Genomic DNA, 17,276 nt, shown 5'->3' with positions numbered 1-17,276 from the left:
GTGCTCCGGAGAGGCGCAATAATTACTGCTGGCTGGAAGATGCAGGCTGATAACTCAAAGTATCAATCACCCACTGTCTTGTCTGTGGCTTTGCATACTCTGTGCATGCTAGTATTGGGATAGCTGGCCGTGCAGGGCGAGTGCTGGCCGCCAGTGAACTTCTGTGGTCGTCATAGGGTTTCATAATTATTATAATACGTTAGTGTCTAATATTAATTGGAGCGGAAGTTTAATTTTGGTATCTAGTTTATATAATATGCAGGATACCAGCCCAGCCTGAGTTTAGCTCTGGATACCCAACCTAGTCCGAACTTAGCAAAATAGAAAAACATGAAAACCCATTTACGCTATTTATGAGAATCATACTACAGTACATCAGTGAGAAACGGAAGACCACTCGCAAGCTGCAAGGCACCGCGAAACCCTGCTATGCCGATCCTGTCTACTAGTCCCCAGCGTAGGATCCGAGAACTGTGTCCTGTGCACATACGGCACGAAGCTGGACCTGGGATGGTATGTCGACGACAGGAAGACAGTAGACAGCAAGAAATACGGATTCGCTTCTTGGGCTGAAGGCCCTCCTGATACCTTTCTAGACGAAATCCCGTACACCGCATGCGCACAACCCTGCACAAAATACCTTCGGGTGGAATGAAGGGGAGCCCAAAATAGTCTATTCGATTGTTCGACGTATAGAGAATGCTGAGCAAATAGTGCAAAGGCATGTTGCTCCGCTCCAACAAACAGCTGCACCTGTGCGAGTCAAAATGATATATTTTCTCGTCTGCTGCATTTTGCAATTCCCGCGATGAGAATTATTACATTACCACCATACTCGGTAACGGAACCGCGAACTGCAACGATTTTCTGGAGGACGTTCCAACCACTTGAGTGGAAGGTATTTCCCCCGCATGTGAGTGCGATGCCGCAGAAAAGGCATTTCCTGCAGCTACGGTCAGGACGGCGGTAAGGGATGGTTGTTGAATGTTCTGAGGGAGATAAGGAGAAGTGTACTGAGGAGCATGAGACGTTAGCGGGGTTGTGCTGTAAGATTTAGAGGGATACTTAGGTGAATCTAATAGGTCGTGGGCGATTGCGGGCAGTGTGGTTCGCGTGTTGGGAGTAATTGGATTTGTTGGGTAAGGTTGGCGTACTGCTATATTAACAGTTATGCAGTGAATGACTCGATATTTGTTAGAAATTTCACGAGTTACGAACAACTTTGCTAGCAGTCTGTGAGCGTATTTAGCGTCTGGGAATAACACGTAAAATACAGGTAGGTGGGTTGTGGTAGGTATTGCACTAGATGATTTAAGTAGGGGTGAATGCGCTTACTTTAATATTCTAGCCGAAAGCTCTCCTTGTCTTAGGTTAACATAGTAAACGTCTCAGGGAGCTAGTTTTCTAGCTACTGTACCGAATGCATACAGGTCGACGCAAGATTCGAGACTAAGTGGATATGCACCAGCTGGGCATGACCAGACATGAATACGATAGTAATTGTATGTCAGTGGGCTCTTCAGGTGGATAAATTTGATTCGCTCGTGATTCTACCAAGCATTATCAATAAGCTGGTCCCATCAAATAGCTTTAGTAGACTCTCTCGGTAAGAGAATCGTTGTTCAAGCCTACCATAGCCAAGCACGCACCCAGGCAAGTAATACGCAATTTTCATTTTTCTGGCTATTATATTCATATACCTATATGGATATTTAGTTTGTTACGAAATATTGCATAAGCAACCTGCCTGCCATCATGTACTTCGTATATTGCTTACCATTGTATGCAAAGCTTTGCAGTTCAGTTAGTATCAATAGTGAAATAAATATGGTAGATCGTCAAACAAGTGAATAGTGCCTATCCCATCAGGTAATGTTTGGGTTCTTTGGCTGCTAATTGGTGCACCTGATGGAGAAGAGGATACTAAAATATACTCTTGTTCTATTGAACTTTCGAGATTGATAGCGCTAGCCACCAGCACATAATATCAAAAATTCGTATGAAGGAATGCGCACTTAGAGCATGGAGATAGAATAATTTAGATATACTTTTCTGTAATAATTTGCTGAAAGTTGCGTAATAATGCTGTAGTGCTTTGTCATAGGGTCCAGACTCTGCCATACTAGCTAAATTGGTAGCTTGGAGCCAACTTTAGTTCTACCTGGAGGTGCCTAGCGAATTAAGTTTCAATGCTAGATATTGACATTTTAAATAGGATAACGTTTACAGTTGCAGCTGCCTAACTCACGACGATGATAAACGTTGTTTAATTTAGGAAATATAACAATAATGTTTTTATATATAATAATATTTTACTTTGTATATTTCCTTGAATTCTTTTTCTACTTCAGCAAGGTGAATTTAATAGCAAAACTAATCAAGAAAAAAATAAAGCATAAACCAGCCATACTCATATAATTAACAATATCAGTTCATTGAGATTATCGAGAATGACGTTCCACGCGGCCGGAATGCACCTACACCGCGAGATGAACATGTAGCACCACAGTTCATGCATAGACTTAAGTCATGACGTCAGTCACACCACAAGGCGTGTGATTCCGTTTTCTATCGCCAAGCCGTTCTTCGAGGCCGACTCCAGGATGAAAGTGAAACTAAACGAGCTGGATGAGCGGCTGGACGGCCAACTGGGGCTAGGGAAGAAGTCTGACTTCATGTGATTGGCGTTTTAGGATGTTGCAAATTTATTCCTGTATATTAATGTACTAATACATTAAGGAGGTGACTTTTCACGTTAGGAACATCTAAAGTTAATATTATATATCAATAAATACTATTATAAACAGCTATACCTGAACTGCAAGTAGAAATGCAAATCACAAATTTATCGAAGCAATCAGCGTACTCTTCCAAAGTTGACATCGGCTATACCCCCCCCCAACAAGGTCAGGTCTAGAACTCCTAACTAAGTACGAAATAGAAGTTCACAATTTATTTCCATCTTGATTTATATTAGCGCAAAATACTCAAGTTTATTTAATTTACAAAATTAATTATATTGGCTAGTACTAACATCTCTTGTTTAACAATATCAGGTTTGCACACCCAGTGCTTCATTAGCAATAGAAACATACGTTCAGTCGTATCAAGCAAAATCTATATCGGTTTAGAAATATAATAATGATTGGTAATTTATCCCTCTAGAATACTTTAACCTTTAATACCACCATATTTCCCCTAAACTCAGATATCAAGTAAATTATCACTTAATGTTAGAGTTCGATGTCTCAATCTCCGAATTAACCTTGGACTTCTTCATGCACCAGAACACGCCACCTGCTACTCCTCCCACCACGAGCAAAACCGCGATGATAATGCCTGTAACTGCGCCACTAGAGAGGTTGACATCGGTAGTTTCGCCCTAGATGAAGCAGAAAGTAGCCAGATCTGTGTACCCGTCCGCGCAGCTGTCGCACTTTTAATTTTCTAATTTGTAGCCTGTCATGCAGGACTCGCATTTTTCCTTATCAGAACTATCGCATTTGAAGCAGTTTACAGTAGTGCCACATTTACATGCAGTTATCTGATCGGTGCCTCCACAATCCACTATCTTTTCGGCGACGCACACCTTGTCATCTGTCAGTGCCTCCGTACAATCCTTCTCGCACGTTTAATTTATGCTAATGTTGTAAGAACTGACGCATGTATCGCACTTTTCGAGGCTTTTCGAGCACGTAGCACAATTATTATTGCATTTCGCACAGGCAATTCCAACCATCAAATAGCCGTCGGAGCAAGTAGAGCAGGTGTCTCCTGTAGCCTTTTTGTAACCGGTGATACAGGTTCCACATTTTCCTTTATTGGAAGTATCGCAGGTAGCACAGTTAACTGCTTCATCGCACTTGCACTGTTTTGTCATATTTCCTTCGCAGCTATTGCAATCTCCATCTTACATATAACAACCGTCCTTGCAAATTTTACAACTATTTTAACCGCCGTCGCAGTTCGCGCAGCCGTCGGGGCACGCTTCACATTTATCGTCTTCCAAAGTAAACCCAGATTTGCAGGTCACGCACTTGTCTACAGAGTCCTTACACGTAGCGCAGTTGCCGGTGCAGGTTTTGCAAACACTGTCACAGATTTGGTCCATAGCGCAGATGCCGTCATCTGGTTTGCATAGTTTTTCGCATTTGCCGCTTTATTATACAAAGCCATCTTTGCATGCCGTGCATGTGTTTTTGTTAGTTGAGCAGGTATTGCAGTTTGCGTCGGCGCAGGCTACGCAGTTATTGCCATCGATAGAAAACCGATCCTCGCAAGCGGTGCAAACGGAGCTAGAAGTACAGGTTGTGCAGTTGACAGGGCACGCAATGCAAGTATCACTCCCTGTATCGGTCCCCTTGAAAAATCCTGGCAAGCAGCTTCCGCAAATGCCAGAATTGCTAGCACCGCATGTAGTGCAATTCTCGGCCATACCGCACTAGCACTTTTAGTTAAGATTTTCAGCACATGCAGTACAGGTATTGCCGCTCAGACGGTAGTTATTTTTGCAGAGCTCGCAGGTATCTTTCTTTGCAGCGCAATTCGCACAATTCGTAACTGAGCATGGCTAGCAGGAGGTACCTTATAGTCTAAAACCAGGACTACATTTTTTACAGGTGTTAAGTTATCCGTCGCAGTTATCGCAATTACTAGCAGTACATTTCCTGCAGGAGCCACGTACAAGACCGCTTCCATTAGAACAGCTCGTACAGTGGAATGTCGTGTCTGCACACGTAGCGCAATTACTTAAGCAGGTATAACACAGCTTATTCTCGCAAAACTGGTTGCTAGCGCAGTCGGAATTAGATGTACACGCCGTAAAGCACTCATCAGAGCTCAGTTTCTCCCCTACCCTGCAACTTGTACATGCATTGTTGTAACTTGCGCAGGTGAGACATTTCGTATCGCAGTCGGCACAAGTATCGCGGTCCGTAAGGAACATTCCAGGACGGCAAGTTTCGCAGATTGCGTTACCAGCCGTAGTTCCCGAACACGTGAGACATTCATCCTTGCAGGGCAAGCATTGAGTGAGCTTACCAGCTTAGTCTGGGCAGAAACTTTTTCCTGTGCAGTTGTTAGTAGTGCTAGAGCAGGTGCCTAGCATTCTAAGCGATATGATTTTCCGTTATGCCAGGTATAAATGATTATATGGATCATTGGTAAGATTTTGTTTCTCCAATTAACTTATTATGTTATATATACTTAAAGTATCAGTGTCTAAATTTAGATACAATAGTGTGATTTGAATAAGGATAAATAATATATAAATAGTAAGTTTTAGAATTCTGAGGATTTTGAAACATATGCTATAATTAATATTCAAGAGTTTAATATATTTTTACATTTGCTAAATTTAGCATATCTAGTTTGAGAAAACGAAAGTATTTGCATTTTCATAAAAATATACTTATTTTAATTGGTTATAGCTATTATAGAAGTATTTTTACTGATTATATGAATGAAATATTTGAAGATTGATAAATTGTGCTTTTCTGTTTAAAAACTTAAATTAATATTAAATTAAGTTAAAAATTTCGTATTTATGAAACTTAAAATTTTAAATACTTTCATTTGGAATAAGATAAAATATTGGAAAATGATATTTTATATAATATTATTATTATATATTCTCTACCCATTAGTTGAAAATGAAAATTCCATAGATTTAATGTTTTGAATAATATAAACGTATACCCAAAGATTACCTTAAGGCGTGATTATTGTATTAAAAAGAGTATTATACTCATACATGTTACGCTAAACCGTCCAATGGTGCTATTTCTATAATCTCAAAATATTAACACAATAGTATAATTGGTAAACTCTATATCCTATAAGTAATAATATTCATTACAATTTATTTTTAATTTTTTTAGAAAACTTCCCAGATGTCTAGCATTTGACTAGGAACCTACTAGAAGCCTGGATTTGGATTATAACCACCCAGCTGAGTCTTGTTGATATAGTTTAGATGTGTGATAAAATAATAATTTAGGAAGGGTACTTAATATAATAATAATCAACACTAATAATGCATATTAAGGTTACTTAAGCATTCTCACATTGAAGAATCTTAAACCTTTAAATACGTTCATGTTGAATAGGATATAATATTGGAGACTGATATTTTATATAATAGTATTGTTTTATATTCTCACCCATTAGTTGAAAATGAAGACTATATAAATTTAATGTTTCGAATAGTATAAATCTATACCCAAAGATCGCCTTAAGGCATGATTATTGTGTTAAATGGAGTATTATATGCTGGCACGCTACTGTAAACCGTCTAATGGCCCTATTTCTATAATCTCAAAATATCAAAATAATAGCGTAATTAGTAAAGTATACCTTATAAACAATATTATTCATTATAATATACTTTGAAAAAGTTGAGAAAACTTCACAGATATATAGCATTTGATTAGGAACCTACTAGAAACCTGGATTTAGTATTATAACGACTAATTTGGATATTGTTGTTGATAGTTGAGGCATATAAAAAAATTTAGGAAGTCTCTATAATATTATAATAATCAATGTTAATGTGAATAATTAAAATACTTTTCACTTCTTCGCCTTCTTGATGAAGTAATACGCCAGACCACCGCCTACAGCTCCTACCACCACAACTGCACCTAATACAATTCCCGCCGCAGCGCCGCCTGATAGGTTCCCAGACTCCTTTCTGGGGATGAAGCAGAACTCCCCTACTTTTTCAGCCCCTACTGCACAATCAGTGCAATTATCATCCTTCAAGATATAACCAGGAAGGCAAGTTAAGCATTTATTAGTACCAAGACCAATGCATTTTTCATTCGCAAATCTATAGTTAGTCAGATCAATGCAACCAGTGCAAGTGTCAGGACTATCTTTTCCACATGTACAACGAGCATCTGTACATGTTCCACCCTCTGGTACTGCAGCAGCCTAACAAGTGAGGCAGTTCTAAGCAACAGGACCGCACCTGCAGGAGGTCTATTGCTTGTAGCTACCACAAGGGATGTTTATTTTGTTTACGCATGCGTATAATACTTCTGTATCATCTTCGCATTATTCCGTGCATGTCTAGTCAGTATTCATCTGCTGCGTATTTATACATTCTGTGCACTTTGTCAAGCTAGTACATTTCTTACAAGAAGTAGGACAAGAAATACAGGTCTTACCAGAGATCTTTATCTCGCAGAATTGGCCGTCTTAGCAAGGATTATCTGCATCGCACGCGATCACATCAGAGGCTACGCACGTGCCACCATCTAGTTCGAAGCCGGCAGCGCAGACAGTGCATTGAGCCCCACTATCACAAGTAAAACAGTTGGAGGAGCATGCAACGCATTAAGTAGTGCCGGAATCAAGGTAAAATTTTGGGTTGCACTCAGTGCAGATGTCAGGATTTTCAGCTGTGCAAGCATTACATCCATCGTTACCGACAATAGTGCACTAGACACAGCTTTTCTCATTAGAGGAGGCGGCATCGGATGGACATGCGTACATAGCGGGGCATGTTTTAGAGCCGTTGTCGCACTTGGTTTTCATTTTTAGCAGTTTCTATTTTTAGTAATATTCTGAGTATGTAATAATACAAAATATTTTTCAGTAACTTTGATTATATAGGAAATATATACTAAAATATTTTTTGAATTAATATATAATATCAAAATCATATTGTATATCGGATGATTAGTAACAAATTTGTAACTGAACGTAAAAATTAGGATATACTAAGACGCAGTAGCTCAGTATAGATACCTAATGTATCTCACGCTGAAACTGAATACTTTATGAATCTGCAAAAATTAGTCTATCAATAAACGAGTATTAATTTAATATCAGATAATATTACTAATACAAGTTGAGTATCAGAATGTATGATTTTGCATTTGCGATATTAAAATTTAACTTCAATTAGTATCGAGTGTATTAATAATGCTATTGAACTAACAGCTAGTAGAAGTTGGGACTATTATACTAATTTCTGTTATGCATCCTTAGATTGTGCTATCAACTACCTCTAACTATGATGTAGTACCTATTGCTTCATACCTAACTACATGTAACTTACTAACAAAAAAAATTCATTTTACTGACATCATTATCCCATATATTACTTCTAAAAGCGATTATAGAAGATAATAATTTACTCCTCGGGTAAAATTTGATTTTCGCATTTTACGTTGCGAAACCATTTTTCGTATATATTTTTCGGGAACTATTACCATCATTTCTTTCCTTTCTTGATAACATAAGAAATCAGGCTGCCGTCGATAGCACATACGGCACCTAATACTGGAATCACAATTCAAGCCGCCATATAGTAGATAGACTTCCAGATACTTGATTAGTAATAAATAGCGCTATACACTTGACACAAACGAATCAACAAACCTGTACATGCTTTATTTTGAATTTGTATTAGTGCATATAATTATGACATTCTTTATTGTTACTTTCATCATACTTAAAATAAGTTTAGGCATCTTGATATCTGTATAAAGTACTTTAACCTACTCTATCATAATCAGGCGCAACTCCACGGATGTAAGCTATCTAACTGTTATTTAATGACTACAATTAGGGTAACGCAAATTAATCAATTTCCATTTAATGAGCATCACCACACGTATCGCAAAGCTCTATTGTGCATGGCTAGGGTTACAACAGTTCCCTGGATATTGTGCATGCAATTTCCACCATCAAACTCCGCTATCTCAGCTAAAGCCGGTACCGTTTGCAGCTAGTGATGCATGTTGATCATTTTTTGGATTGCCGTGTTGTAGGTGATGCAGCTAACAGCTGAAGCGTGTTAGTATTTTAAGTTCTCTTCGTATAGAAAGAATGCATACTTACCATTTGATTTGAAAGGTATCCTTGGAAATTTTTTATCTAATATTGTTATTATCTTAAATGTTGTCTCCCTCTAAGCGTGCAGTATATTTATCATTTTCAAAATATGACCAGATTTACAGTCTGTAAACTTTCGGAAGCTTGCAGAAACCATAATAGAGCAACTAAGCTTTGCAGGTTTCGCAATATATCATACTGGACAGACTGTAACACTTAGTATAGGTTTATTCCTCGTTCATCCGAGTGGAAACGTAGGTTTTAGTAGTGTTAAAGATGAGTGCAGCCATTTAAGTTATGGTGCAGGAAAATCAGTGATTTCGAGTTAAAGTATTTCACTTATTACCGTTTTGATAAATAATGTTTGTGATGCAGAGGAGGTGTTCTGTGGAATCAGCTGCTATGTTTTGTTGGGGAAAGTAGACTCACTCAGGATCTTGAAAATGAAGATGTGGAGTACTTAGTACTTTCTATATAAGTAGAAGTATAAAAAGGTTATAAGCCTTAGTAGTGACTAAGATTAATTGTTTTATGTTTTGGGTCACTTCAAGGATAGTGAATTGGTTTATAAATATATCTAATGACTTAAAATAGGACAATTAGGAGTGAAAATAAGGTAAATAATTATCATACATGAATATAGTTGTAGAGTTTTTTATAAGAAATAGGTTTAAATGATTAGGTTCCTTATATAAAAGTAACGGCGCTAATTTCATATTATCTTCGTATAACAGATAATAATTATTAATGTCAATACACGATAAGCTATTATCGCTCAAACAACTAAATCTTAATAGTTCGTTCAAAAATTAACTATTTATTGAGTAATATTATATAATATAATAAAACTAAAAATAATCCTTATATTAGATAATATAATTACTACTAATTAAAATTATAAAAAGTATAACAAATATAATACTAATATTAACTTTATTAGCTGTTTCCTGGTGAGGCCGTTATTCAACCAAAGCTATAGGAAAAATCTTTCGAAAAATATTACCCGCTACTGATGGGAGCGTTATGTATATGACTTTATCTGCTATTGGGAATACGGGCTAAAAGCTATTTCCGAAAAAGTAATATTTGCAAATATCGCTTTCTGTAGTTGCTTTGTTTTCTTATATCAACGCATTGACTACACATATAGAGTGTTCTCCAGTTCTAGCATTTACTACAGACAGCAGATAAGATATTATCATTAAATAACACTATTTTAATTAGATTGAATGTTAGAACAGCGCTAGTAAGTAGCTTATCGCCCTATATTATATTTACTATACTTTGGCGGCATATCCAAAGAAATTTATCTCATTAGGCCTTTAAATATTGTTTAAGTTCAAGATTTTCAATATTGCTGATTTCTTTGAAGTAAATCTAATAATTTACTAAACAGATATCGAGTCTATGAAATAAATTTAATATCCCCTCATTTAAATTTTATTAGCAACCTATGAGTTGAATATTATAATCCTACAAATCTACTCCTTCCATTAATTTATTATATAGATCTACTATGGATGTACGTGAATAAGTAAATGTGTGTTTCTTTTCATTAGAGTTAACCTATAAGATCATTGAGAAAAACAACTTTGTTAATTTTATGTTTTTGATCTTCATTCTAAATCATGAAAATATTCAAAAGTTAAAATTTTAGATTACTTGACTTTTAATTCTTTAGGTAAGTATTACTTTTGTACCTGTTGCTACGTATCGTAAGTAAAGTTTAATTTATTAGTTAAACAATATTTGATAACTTTTCAGAATTATAAAATATTCACAACTCACACCTCTTTGACTATATGGAAATATATACACAAGGTACTATATAATATCTTTTAAGCCTTACTGGACCCAAAATCAAAATAAGATTACAATTTAAAGCAGTAACCATTTTTGGACTGATACTGACCTAAAAGATGTCTACATTTATTTAGATTCTAAGGTATGTATATTTTTTAGTATATCTGCCTTTAAATGGGGACAGTGGCTCGTCAATTGGTAAATATTCTATTTTTCTGAATTTATTCCAATTTCATACTAAACTATCTTTAAACAGCATTCAATGGAATCTTAATCTACATTTCTAGTGGTAACATTAAAATTTTACTAATTATCAAAGTATAATTATTAACTTTTTTAATATCATCATCATTCTAATAATATTTTTCCTTAATTTACTGGAAATAAACTATATCACACTCATCTAATGTTCATCTTCATCAGATATTAGTATATTCTGTAAATTGTTATTGTTGTAAAAAATATAGAATTTAAAATTTGGATGAATAAATCTATTTTTACTAATATTTTACAATAATACTTTTTTACTAAAATAATGTCTTAATTATGATATGGAAATAATTTGATGGCTATAATTTAGATTATAAGTTTTGAATTCTAATTTTGTAATGGCTCCTAGCTAGGCCTAAATTGGTTTTATATGCTTATTTGCTTTTCACAGATATATTGTATTATTTATTGGGTCAAGTAATTAAAGATTGTTCGACAAAGAGTTATTTTGTGGATTTTCCAATTCTGGAGCGGAATTCGATTAAAATGAATATTAAGAAACACAACAAGAAAAACAAAATAAAAAGAATATGAGTCTTTTCCATTAAATAAGTTTGCAACTTTTCCTCTTTGGGCACATTTATACTTTTTCAAAAAAGTGCACTCGACAGAGCAGGGGTAATATTAAATAATTGTTGTATAAATTACATGAACCATATGGAATTAACTACTACAAGACCGATTACATTATAACTAGTTTCAGAATTTTCTCTGCATTGTTATAGCATACCTTAATAGAAAATTTTCACTTTAACTAGGCATCAGATTGCCATACCGTGATACTATGCATAAAACCTATATAGAAGAGAAGTTTAGATAATAATACGAATATATAATATCCATAGTATATTTTTTGATAAAATGGAACTATAATAATTACTTAATATGCTTATTAAATTACCATAGTAGAAGATACACAATATATTGAAATGAAGAAGGCAATTATGATTAATCACTAAGTAGTCATCATTAAATTCAACATATAAGTATTCAAAAACTACAAAAGTAGTTTAATCTACTATTTTATCTTCTTATATGTGCAATAAAATATCTTGCTTTTACGACAGTTTCCTCACAATTATACTACTAATCAACTCACCAAATAGAAAAATCATACCCATAACCTAAAATAATTATCTTAAATAATATGATAATTAGAAAGTTATATTAACACTTAAAAATTAAATTAGAACCGCAAAATTTAGTTCAACACATGCTCAACTAGTCATTTGCTTACCCAATTAAATACTAATCTCATACTAAAACTATCATTATCTATTTCATACCATTTCAAGTTTCATAGCCAGTTTTGCAATCCAACGCAAAGCATAAAATTGAATTTCGCAAAATACTTATGTAATGATAAAGTTTAGCATAGCATGGATAAGATTGCTAAATTAGTTATAATATTTAGTAGATGTTCGCTTACTTAATGATATAATGGAGATAAACAGAGTATTTCAATATTGTGAGGAAATAAGTAGTATGTAAGATTTAAGTAACTCGAATTCTTCTTCATATTTAATAATCCTATTTTAAAAAATTTATGTCCCTATATTAATCATGATCACAGCATGCCTCCATATTAATAACCATAAACTATGATATAACGTGAATTATCACTTCAGGACAAACTTCTACTCGTCAATCTCCTAATTAAGCTTTGACTTCTTCATGTACCAAAAAATGCCACCGGCTACTCCACCCACAACGACCAGACCCGCGATGATAATGCCTGTAACAGCGCCACCAGAGAGGTTGGTACTTAGAGTATCGCTCTAGGGGAAGCAGAAAGTACCCAGATCTGTGTACCCGTCCGCGCAGCTGTCGCACTTTTAATTTACAAATTTGTAGCCTGTCATGCAGGACTCGCATTTTTCCTTATCCGAACCGTCGCATTTGAAGCAATTTCCAGTATTGCCACATTTACATGCAGTTACCTGGTTGCTGGCTCCGCATTCGACATCCTTCTAGTCTGTGCACACCTTATCATCTGTCATTGCATTAGTGCAATTCTTCTCGCACGTCTAGTTGATGCTCATTGTGTGCGAACTGACGCAGGTATCGCACTTTTCAATACTTTAGGAGCACGTTGCGCAGTTTGGTCCGCATTTCGTGCATACCATTCCGACCATCAGATAACCGTCGTTGCATGCAGAACAGATGTCTCCTGTGGCCTTTTTGTAACCGGTGATACAGGTTCCACATTTTCCTTTATTGGAAGCATCGCAGGTCGCACAGTTAGTTGCTTCACCGCACGTACACTGTTCTGTTGTGTTTGCAGTACAAGCAGTGCAAGTTTTATCTTTTAGGGAAAAATCGTCCTTACAAAGCTAGCAGATGGTTTTATTACCATCGCAGTTCGCGCAGCCGTTGGGACAGGCTTCACATTTGTCTCCTGCTAAAATGAATCCGGGTTCGCAAGTCACACACATAGCTACAGAGCTCTTGCACGTAGCGCAGTTGCCGGTACAGGTTTTGCAGATCGTATCACAGATTTGATTCATGGCACAGATGCCGTCATTTGCTGTGCATATTTTCTCACATTTACCGCTTTACACCGAAAAGTCAGCTTTGCACATCGCGCAGGTGTTTTTGTTAGTTGTGCAGGTAGTGCAGTTTTAGTCTGCACAGGATACGCACTTGTTGGAGTCGATAGAAAACCCATTCTCACAGCCGGTGCAAACCGAGCTAGAAGTGCACGTTATACAGTTAGCAGAGCAGGCTGTGCAAGTTTCACTCCCATCTTTGGTCTCCTTGAAAAATCCTGACAAGCAATTCTCACAAGCAGTGTCACCAGACGGGTCAAAATTGTTTATGCATGTTTTGCATTTTCCCGCATCGTTAGCATCGCATGTTGAGCAGTTTTTCGCCGTCGTGCACGTGCAGGCAGTCATTTAATTAGTTTAGCACACCGTGCATTTAGCTCCTGATATGAAATGGCCATTCGTGCAGACGTCGCATTTGCTCATATCAGCCGCGCATGTGGAGCAGTTTTCAGAGGTTCCGCAGGTGCAGTTTATGGTTTATCCTGAAACGCAGGCTGAGCAGGTGGTTCCATTTAAAAAGTTACCATTTTTACAGGTTTGACAGGTGCTTTCTGCTGTGCAGGTAGCGCATTTTGCGTCGCAGGTGGTGCAGGAATCACTGTTTAGATACTTTCCATCTGCACAGGTTAAACATGTTGCAGCTTCTGCGGTGTCTCCCGTGCAGGTTGCACATTCTGATTTGCAGACTAGACACGCTGTGTCATCAGATGATACATTGGATGGACAGAAGAAACCTGAACTGCAGGAAGTTTTACTACTAGAACTACACATGTTGCTCATTTTGATAAAAATTTAAATATTAAATGGTAGAAAGTTCTAATACTAAAGAGGATTAGTAGTTTCATGTTTTTGAATTATGAAATGGAAGTAAAATATTTTTTGGATAAATTTGGTAATAGGTGTGGAATTGATGATGTACAAAAGAGCATAGTTTAATAAAATTTACTTAAGGTAATTATACATGAATAGCAGTAGATTGGGCAAAAGAAAAGAAGCAGCTTTTATTATTATATGCATTGATTGTAATACTTATTATATATGCCAAATGCGTAATAACTTATAATCTTTAGAACAGTTAAATTTTTAAATCGAGTTTAATTATAGTTGTATAATACTAATATAACATAATAAAAACTAAAAACGAAAAATTTTCAATATATTAGATAAGATAGCAGTTATTTTAGAACTAGTAATAAGTTTCCTTTATACTATATTGTTATTAATAACTATATTTATAGGTATTTAAAAATAACTAATACTCAGACCAACTTTACGTTTGTCATGCTTGTAAGATATTTTTGCACACCATTATTTTACGATTAAATGTAACGCAATAACTAGTGCGTCCACATTTATATTACGAAGCAGAATCTTCACCCCTACCTGTAATAAATCCATTTAGACAGTATTTACCATTGACGAAATTGTATGTAATTTTGTATATTATCCTTGGATGATAAGAATTTTAGTATCATTAATACCTTTATATAATGTGCAAAACATAGATAATGGAGGCCGGTACACTATTTTCTGTAGAATTTACGTTATTTATACTAGGAAACTCTTTTATTATATTATCAACATTATTTATTAGCTTGCCGTCTATATATAATTGAGTTGGTCTAAAATAAAACCTTCGATGTATTTTGTATATATTTTTAAAGTATCATTGCAAGTTTCACAATTCATATGATAGGTGAACGAGTTCAGTAATTTTGTAGTAATATTTATCTATAGACTGTACAAACTCAACGTTATGATCAGTACAAATTTGATAATTTCTTATAGTTGTATTTTTAGAACAAACGCAACATTATCCTTTTTTAATATGAGTTTTGTTACATTCTAGGCTATTTACTTCGTTTCAGCCATCTAGGGACAGAAAGTATAGACTTCGCATTTATTTATTGGTAATGTTGATTTACCACTAATATACATTTTAAAGTTTAATTGGATCTAATATTAACTATTTTAAAATCATATATGATGTGCATACGTTAACTAATAATAAGATATATACAAAACTTTATTACATATTTATTTAACAATAATATTAAATTTTATATAGAGCCTTATATTATGATAAATTTTAGGTATGATCTTAAAATAATTTTATTTTGTTAATTTTTTGTTATAAAGGAAAAACTATAATAGCGATATTTTAAAAATAGATTAATTAAGATAACACATGAATAATAGAACAGTGAATAATTTATTTATTATACTAACGATTAGTTACTTATTATCTATTCCTAATTATAACTTAAATATATCAAAATAACTATTAATACAATGTTTTATAAAATATTATATTTTGTTATATTATTGATAACAGTAAATCTATAAATAATTTAAATAAATCTAATTTTTACTGAATACCATATGAAGAAACATAATTTTAAATTATTTGTACTCATAAAACTAATACCCAGTGCTGGTATTTATTCCACAATAAATTGATCTAAAAATAATCTAAATATGTACATAGTAGTTTTAATAGAAATACTATAGTAAGTATTTGCATTTTTAATTACGAAAGTTCTTTGAAAAATCTTTAAAATCGTATTATGAGTGATATATTTTATTTAGATTCCAAATTTTAGAATAATGTAGAATATAGTTTTCTCATGACATTATTTTAAAGTAGAATCTATAATCCATAAAATATGATGTGATATTGGTTTATATAGCTCCTCAATATTAATCTAGTAAATTATCACCTGAAATAAATAAATTTATATTATGATTAAGAATATATTAAAAAATCATTTCAATAATGGAATTAGCGTATTAATTATCTTTAAAAAATGTTGTTCTACTTTTTAATTATTATATAATGATATTAAATCCATCTTTAAAGATGATATTTAGAAAAAAAATTATGCTAGGTTGTTATTTACAAAAGCAATTATTAAGTAAAATTAATGTTATTTAAAGAATTTAATACTATTTATTTTCTTATTTAGTATTGCTTACTGAACTAAAGTTAATAGATTATCTACCAGGCAATGGTACTAATTGCATTTCTGATATTAAAAATATATAATAGAATTATACATAATAAAAGAATTTGTAACGAATAATTTCTAAAATAAAATTTCAGAACCTAATTTAATATATTCGTAATATAAAAACTTAAAACAATCTTTGTAATGCTACTCACTCTGAATTTTTATAATATAAATTGTGTCTCACATTGAGTTATTGATTTTTATATATTCCATAACTAATTCTACTAAACTAATCAATTAAAATGTACATTTATTTCGAACCTGTATTATTACCACCATATACGAACTAAATAAAAAGAAATAATCATAAATTAATATTATATTATTAATTACATAATTCTATTTAATTTTATCACAAATATATTTTATCCCCATTATTTCCAATTCATACATTTTTCTAGATATCTCACATTTAATACCTATATTATCATATCCCAATTTAAGAAACACGAAATCTAAAAACACCATAACATTTTTTTTATTATACTATATTATATATAATATCAACAAAATTACGCAAAATGCACCGCCCCAACTCACCCAGGCCAACTTTCTAATCATCAGCAAATGCAACTACCTATTATTTTTCAATCTGCATCTCATACAATACCTCATTTTTAACGTACAATAACGCGAAAATTGCACATTGCACATTCTACGCAGAAAACCGCTTCGTTACTGTAAGTAATACATGATATAACTGTTATGCAAATTGCAGTAAAAACTCAGTTTCTGCTAAAAAGTACTAAAATTGAAATAATAATACCATTTTTTCTCATAAATTAATGTCAGAAATGCA

At 34.0% G+C, this 17,276-nt stretch overlaps 8 protein-coding genes across 8 annotated transcripts; 1 reads left to right on the top strand and 7 right to left on the bottom strand. All coding sequences in view use genetic code 6, as the record gives it.

The window, feature by feature from the left end:
* Positions 1-955: 955 nt before the first annotated feature.
* Positions 956-1,486, bottom strand: SS50377_21630 (uncharacterized protein; the record flags this gene model as incomplete). Its single annotated transcript, XM_067905542.1, has 1 exon — positions 956-1,486. The coding sequence occupies one exon, from the start codon at positions 1,484-1,486 to the stop codon at positions 956-958; it is 531 nt and encodes a 176-aa protein (XP_067766859.1).
* A 964-nt stretch (positions 1,487-2,450) lies between these two features.
* SS50377_21629 (uncharacterized protein) lies at positions 2,451-2,681 on the top strand (the record flags this gene model as incomplete). The annotated part of the gene is made up of 1 exon (XM_067905541.1): positions 2,451-2,681. One exon carries the CDS (start codon positions 2,451-2,453, stop codon positions 2,679-2,681), a length of 231 nt encoding a protein of 76 aa, XP_067766858.1.
* Positions 2,682-3,223: 542 nt separating this feature from the next.
* SS50377_21628 (Cysteine-rich membrane protein 2) lies at positions 3,224-5,107 on the bottom strand (the record flags this gene model as incomplete). Its single annotated transcript, XM_067905540.1, has 1 exon — positions 3,224-5,107. One exon carries the CDS (start codon positions 5,105-5,107, stop codon positions 3,224-3,226), a length of 1,884 nt encoding a protein of 627 aa, XP_067766857.1.
* A 1,463-nt stretch (positions 5,108-6,570) lies between these two features.
* Positions 6,571-7,539, bottom strand: SS50377_21627 (Cysteine-rich membrane protein 1; the record flags this gene model as incomplete). The annotated part of the gene is made up of 1 exon (XM_067905539.1): positions 6,571-7,539. The coding sequence occupies one exon, from the start codon at positions 7,537-7,539 to the stop codon at positions 6,571-6,573; it is 969 nt and encodes a 322-aa protein (XP_067766856.1).
* A 539-nt stretch (positions 7,540-8,078) lies between these two features.
* Positions 8,079-8,615, bottom strand: SS50377_21626 (uncharacterized protein; the record flags this gene model as incomplete). The annotated part of the gene is made up of 1 exon (XM_067905538.1): positions 8,079-8,615. The coding sequence occupies one exon, from the start codon at positions 8,613-8,615 to the stop codon at positions 8,079-8,081; it is 537 nt and encodes a 178-aa protein (XP_067766855.1).
* A 654-nt stretch (positions 8,616-9,269) lies between these two features.
* On the bottom strand, positions 9,270-10,277 carry SS50377_21625 (uncharacterized protein; the record flags this gene model as incomplete). The annotated part of the gene is made up of 1 exon (XM_067905537.1): positions 9,270-10,277. The coding sequence occupies one exon, from the start codon at positions 10,275-10,277 to the stop codon at positions 9,270-9,272; it is 1,008 nt and encodes a 335-aa protein (XP_067766854.1).
* Positions 10,278-12,536: 2,259 nt separating this feature from the next.
* SS50377_21624 (Cysteine-rich membrane protein 2) lies at positions 12,537-14,246 on the bottom strand (the record flags this gene model as incomplete). The annotated part of the gene is made up of 1 exon (XM_067905536.1): positions 12,537-14,246. One exon carries the CDS (start codon positions 14,244-14,246, stop codon positions 12,537-12,539), a length of 1,710 nt encoding a protein of 569 aa, XP_067766853.1.
* A 2,658-nt stretch (positions 14,247-16,904) lies between these two features.
* Positions 16,905-17,246, bottom strand: SS50377_21623 (uncharacterized protein; the record flags this gene model as incomplete). Its single annotated transcript, XM_067905535.1, has 1 exon — positions 16,905-17,246. One exon carries the CDS (start codon positions 17,244-17,246, stop codon positions 16,905-16,907), a length of 342 nt encoding a protein of 113 aa, XP_067766852.1.
* Positions 17,247-17,276: the final 30 nt, after the last annotated feature.

Source organism: Spironucleus salmonicida, chromosome 2, assembly GCF_000497125.1.
Source record: "Spironucleus salmonicida strain ATCC 50377 chromosome 2, whole genome shotgun sequence".
In the NCBI taxonomy this organism is placed as follows: domain Eukaryota; phylum Fornicata; order Diplomonadida; family Hexamitidae; genus Spironucleus; species Spironucleus salmonicida.
Note: the sequence above shows the minus strand (reverse complement) of the source record. Positions and strands in the feature narration are given on the sequence as shown.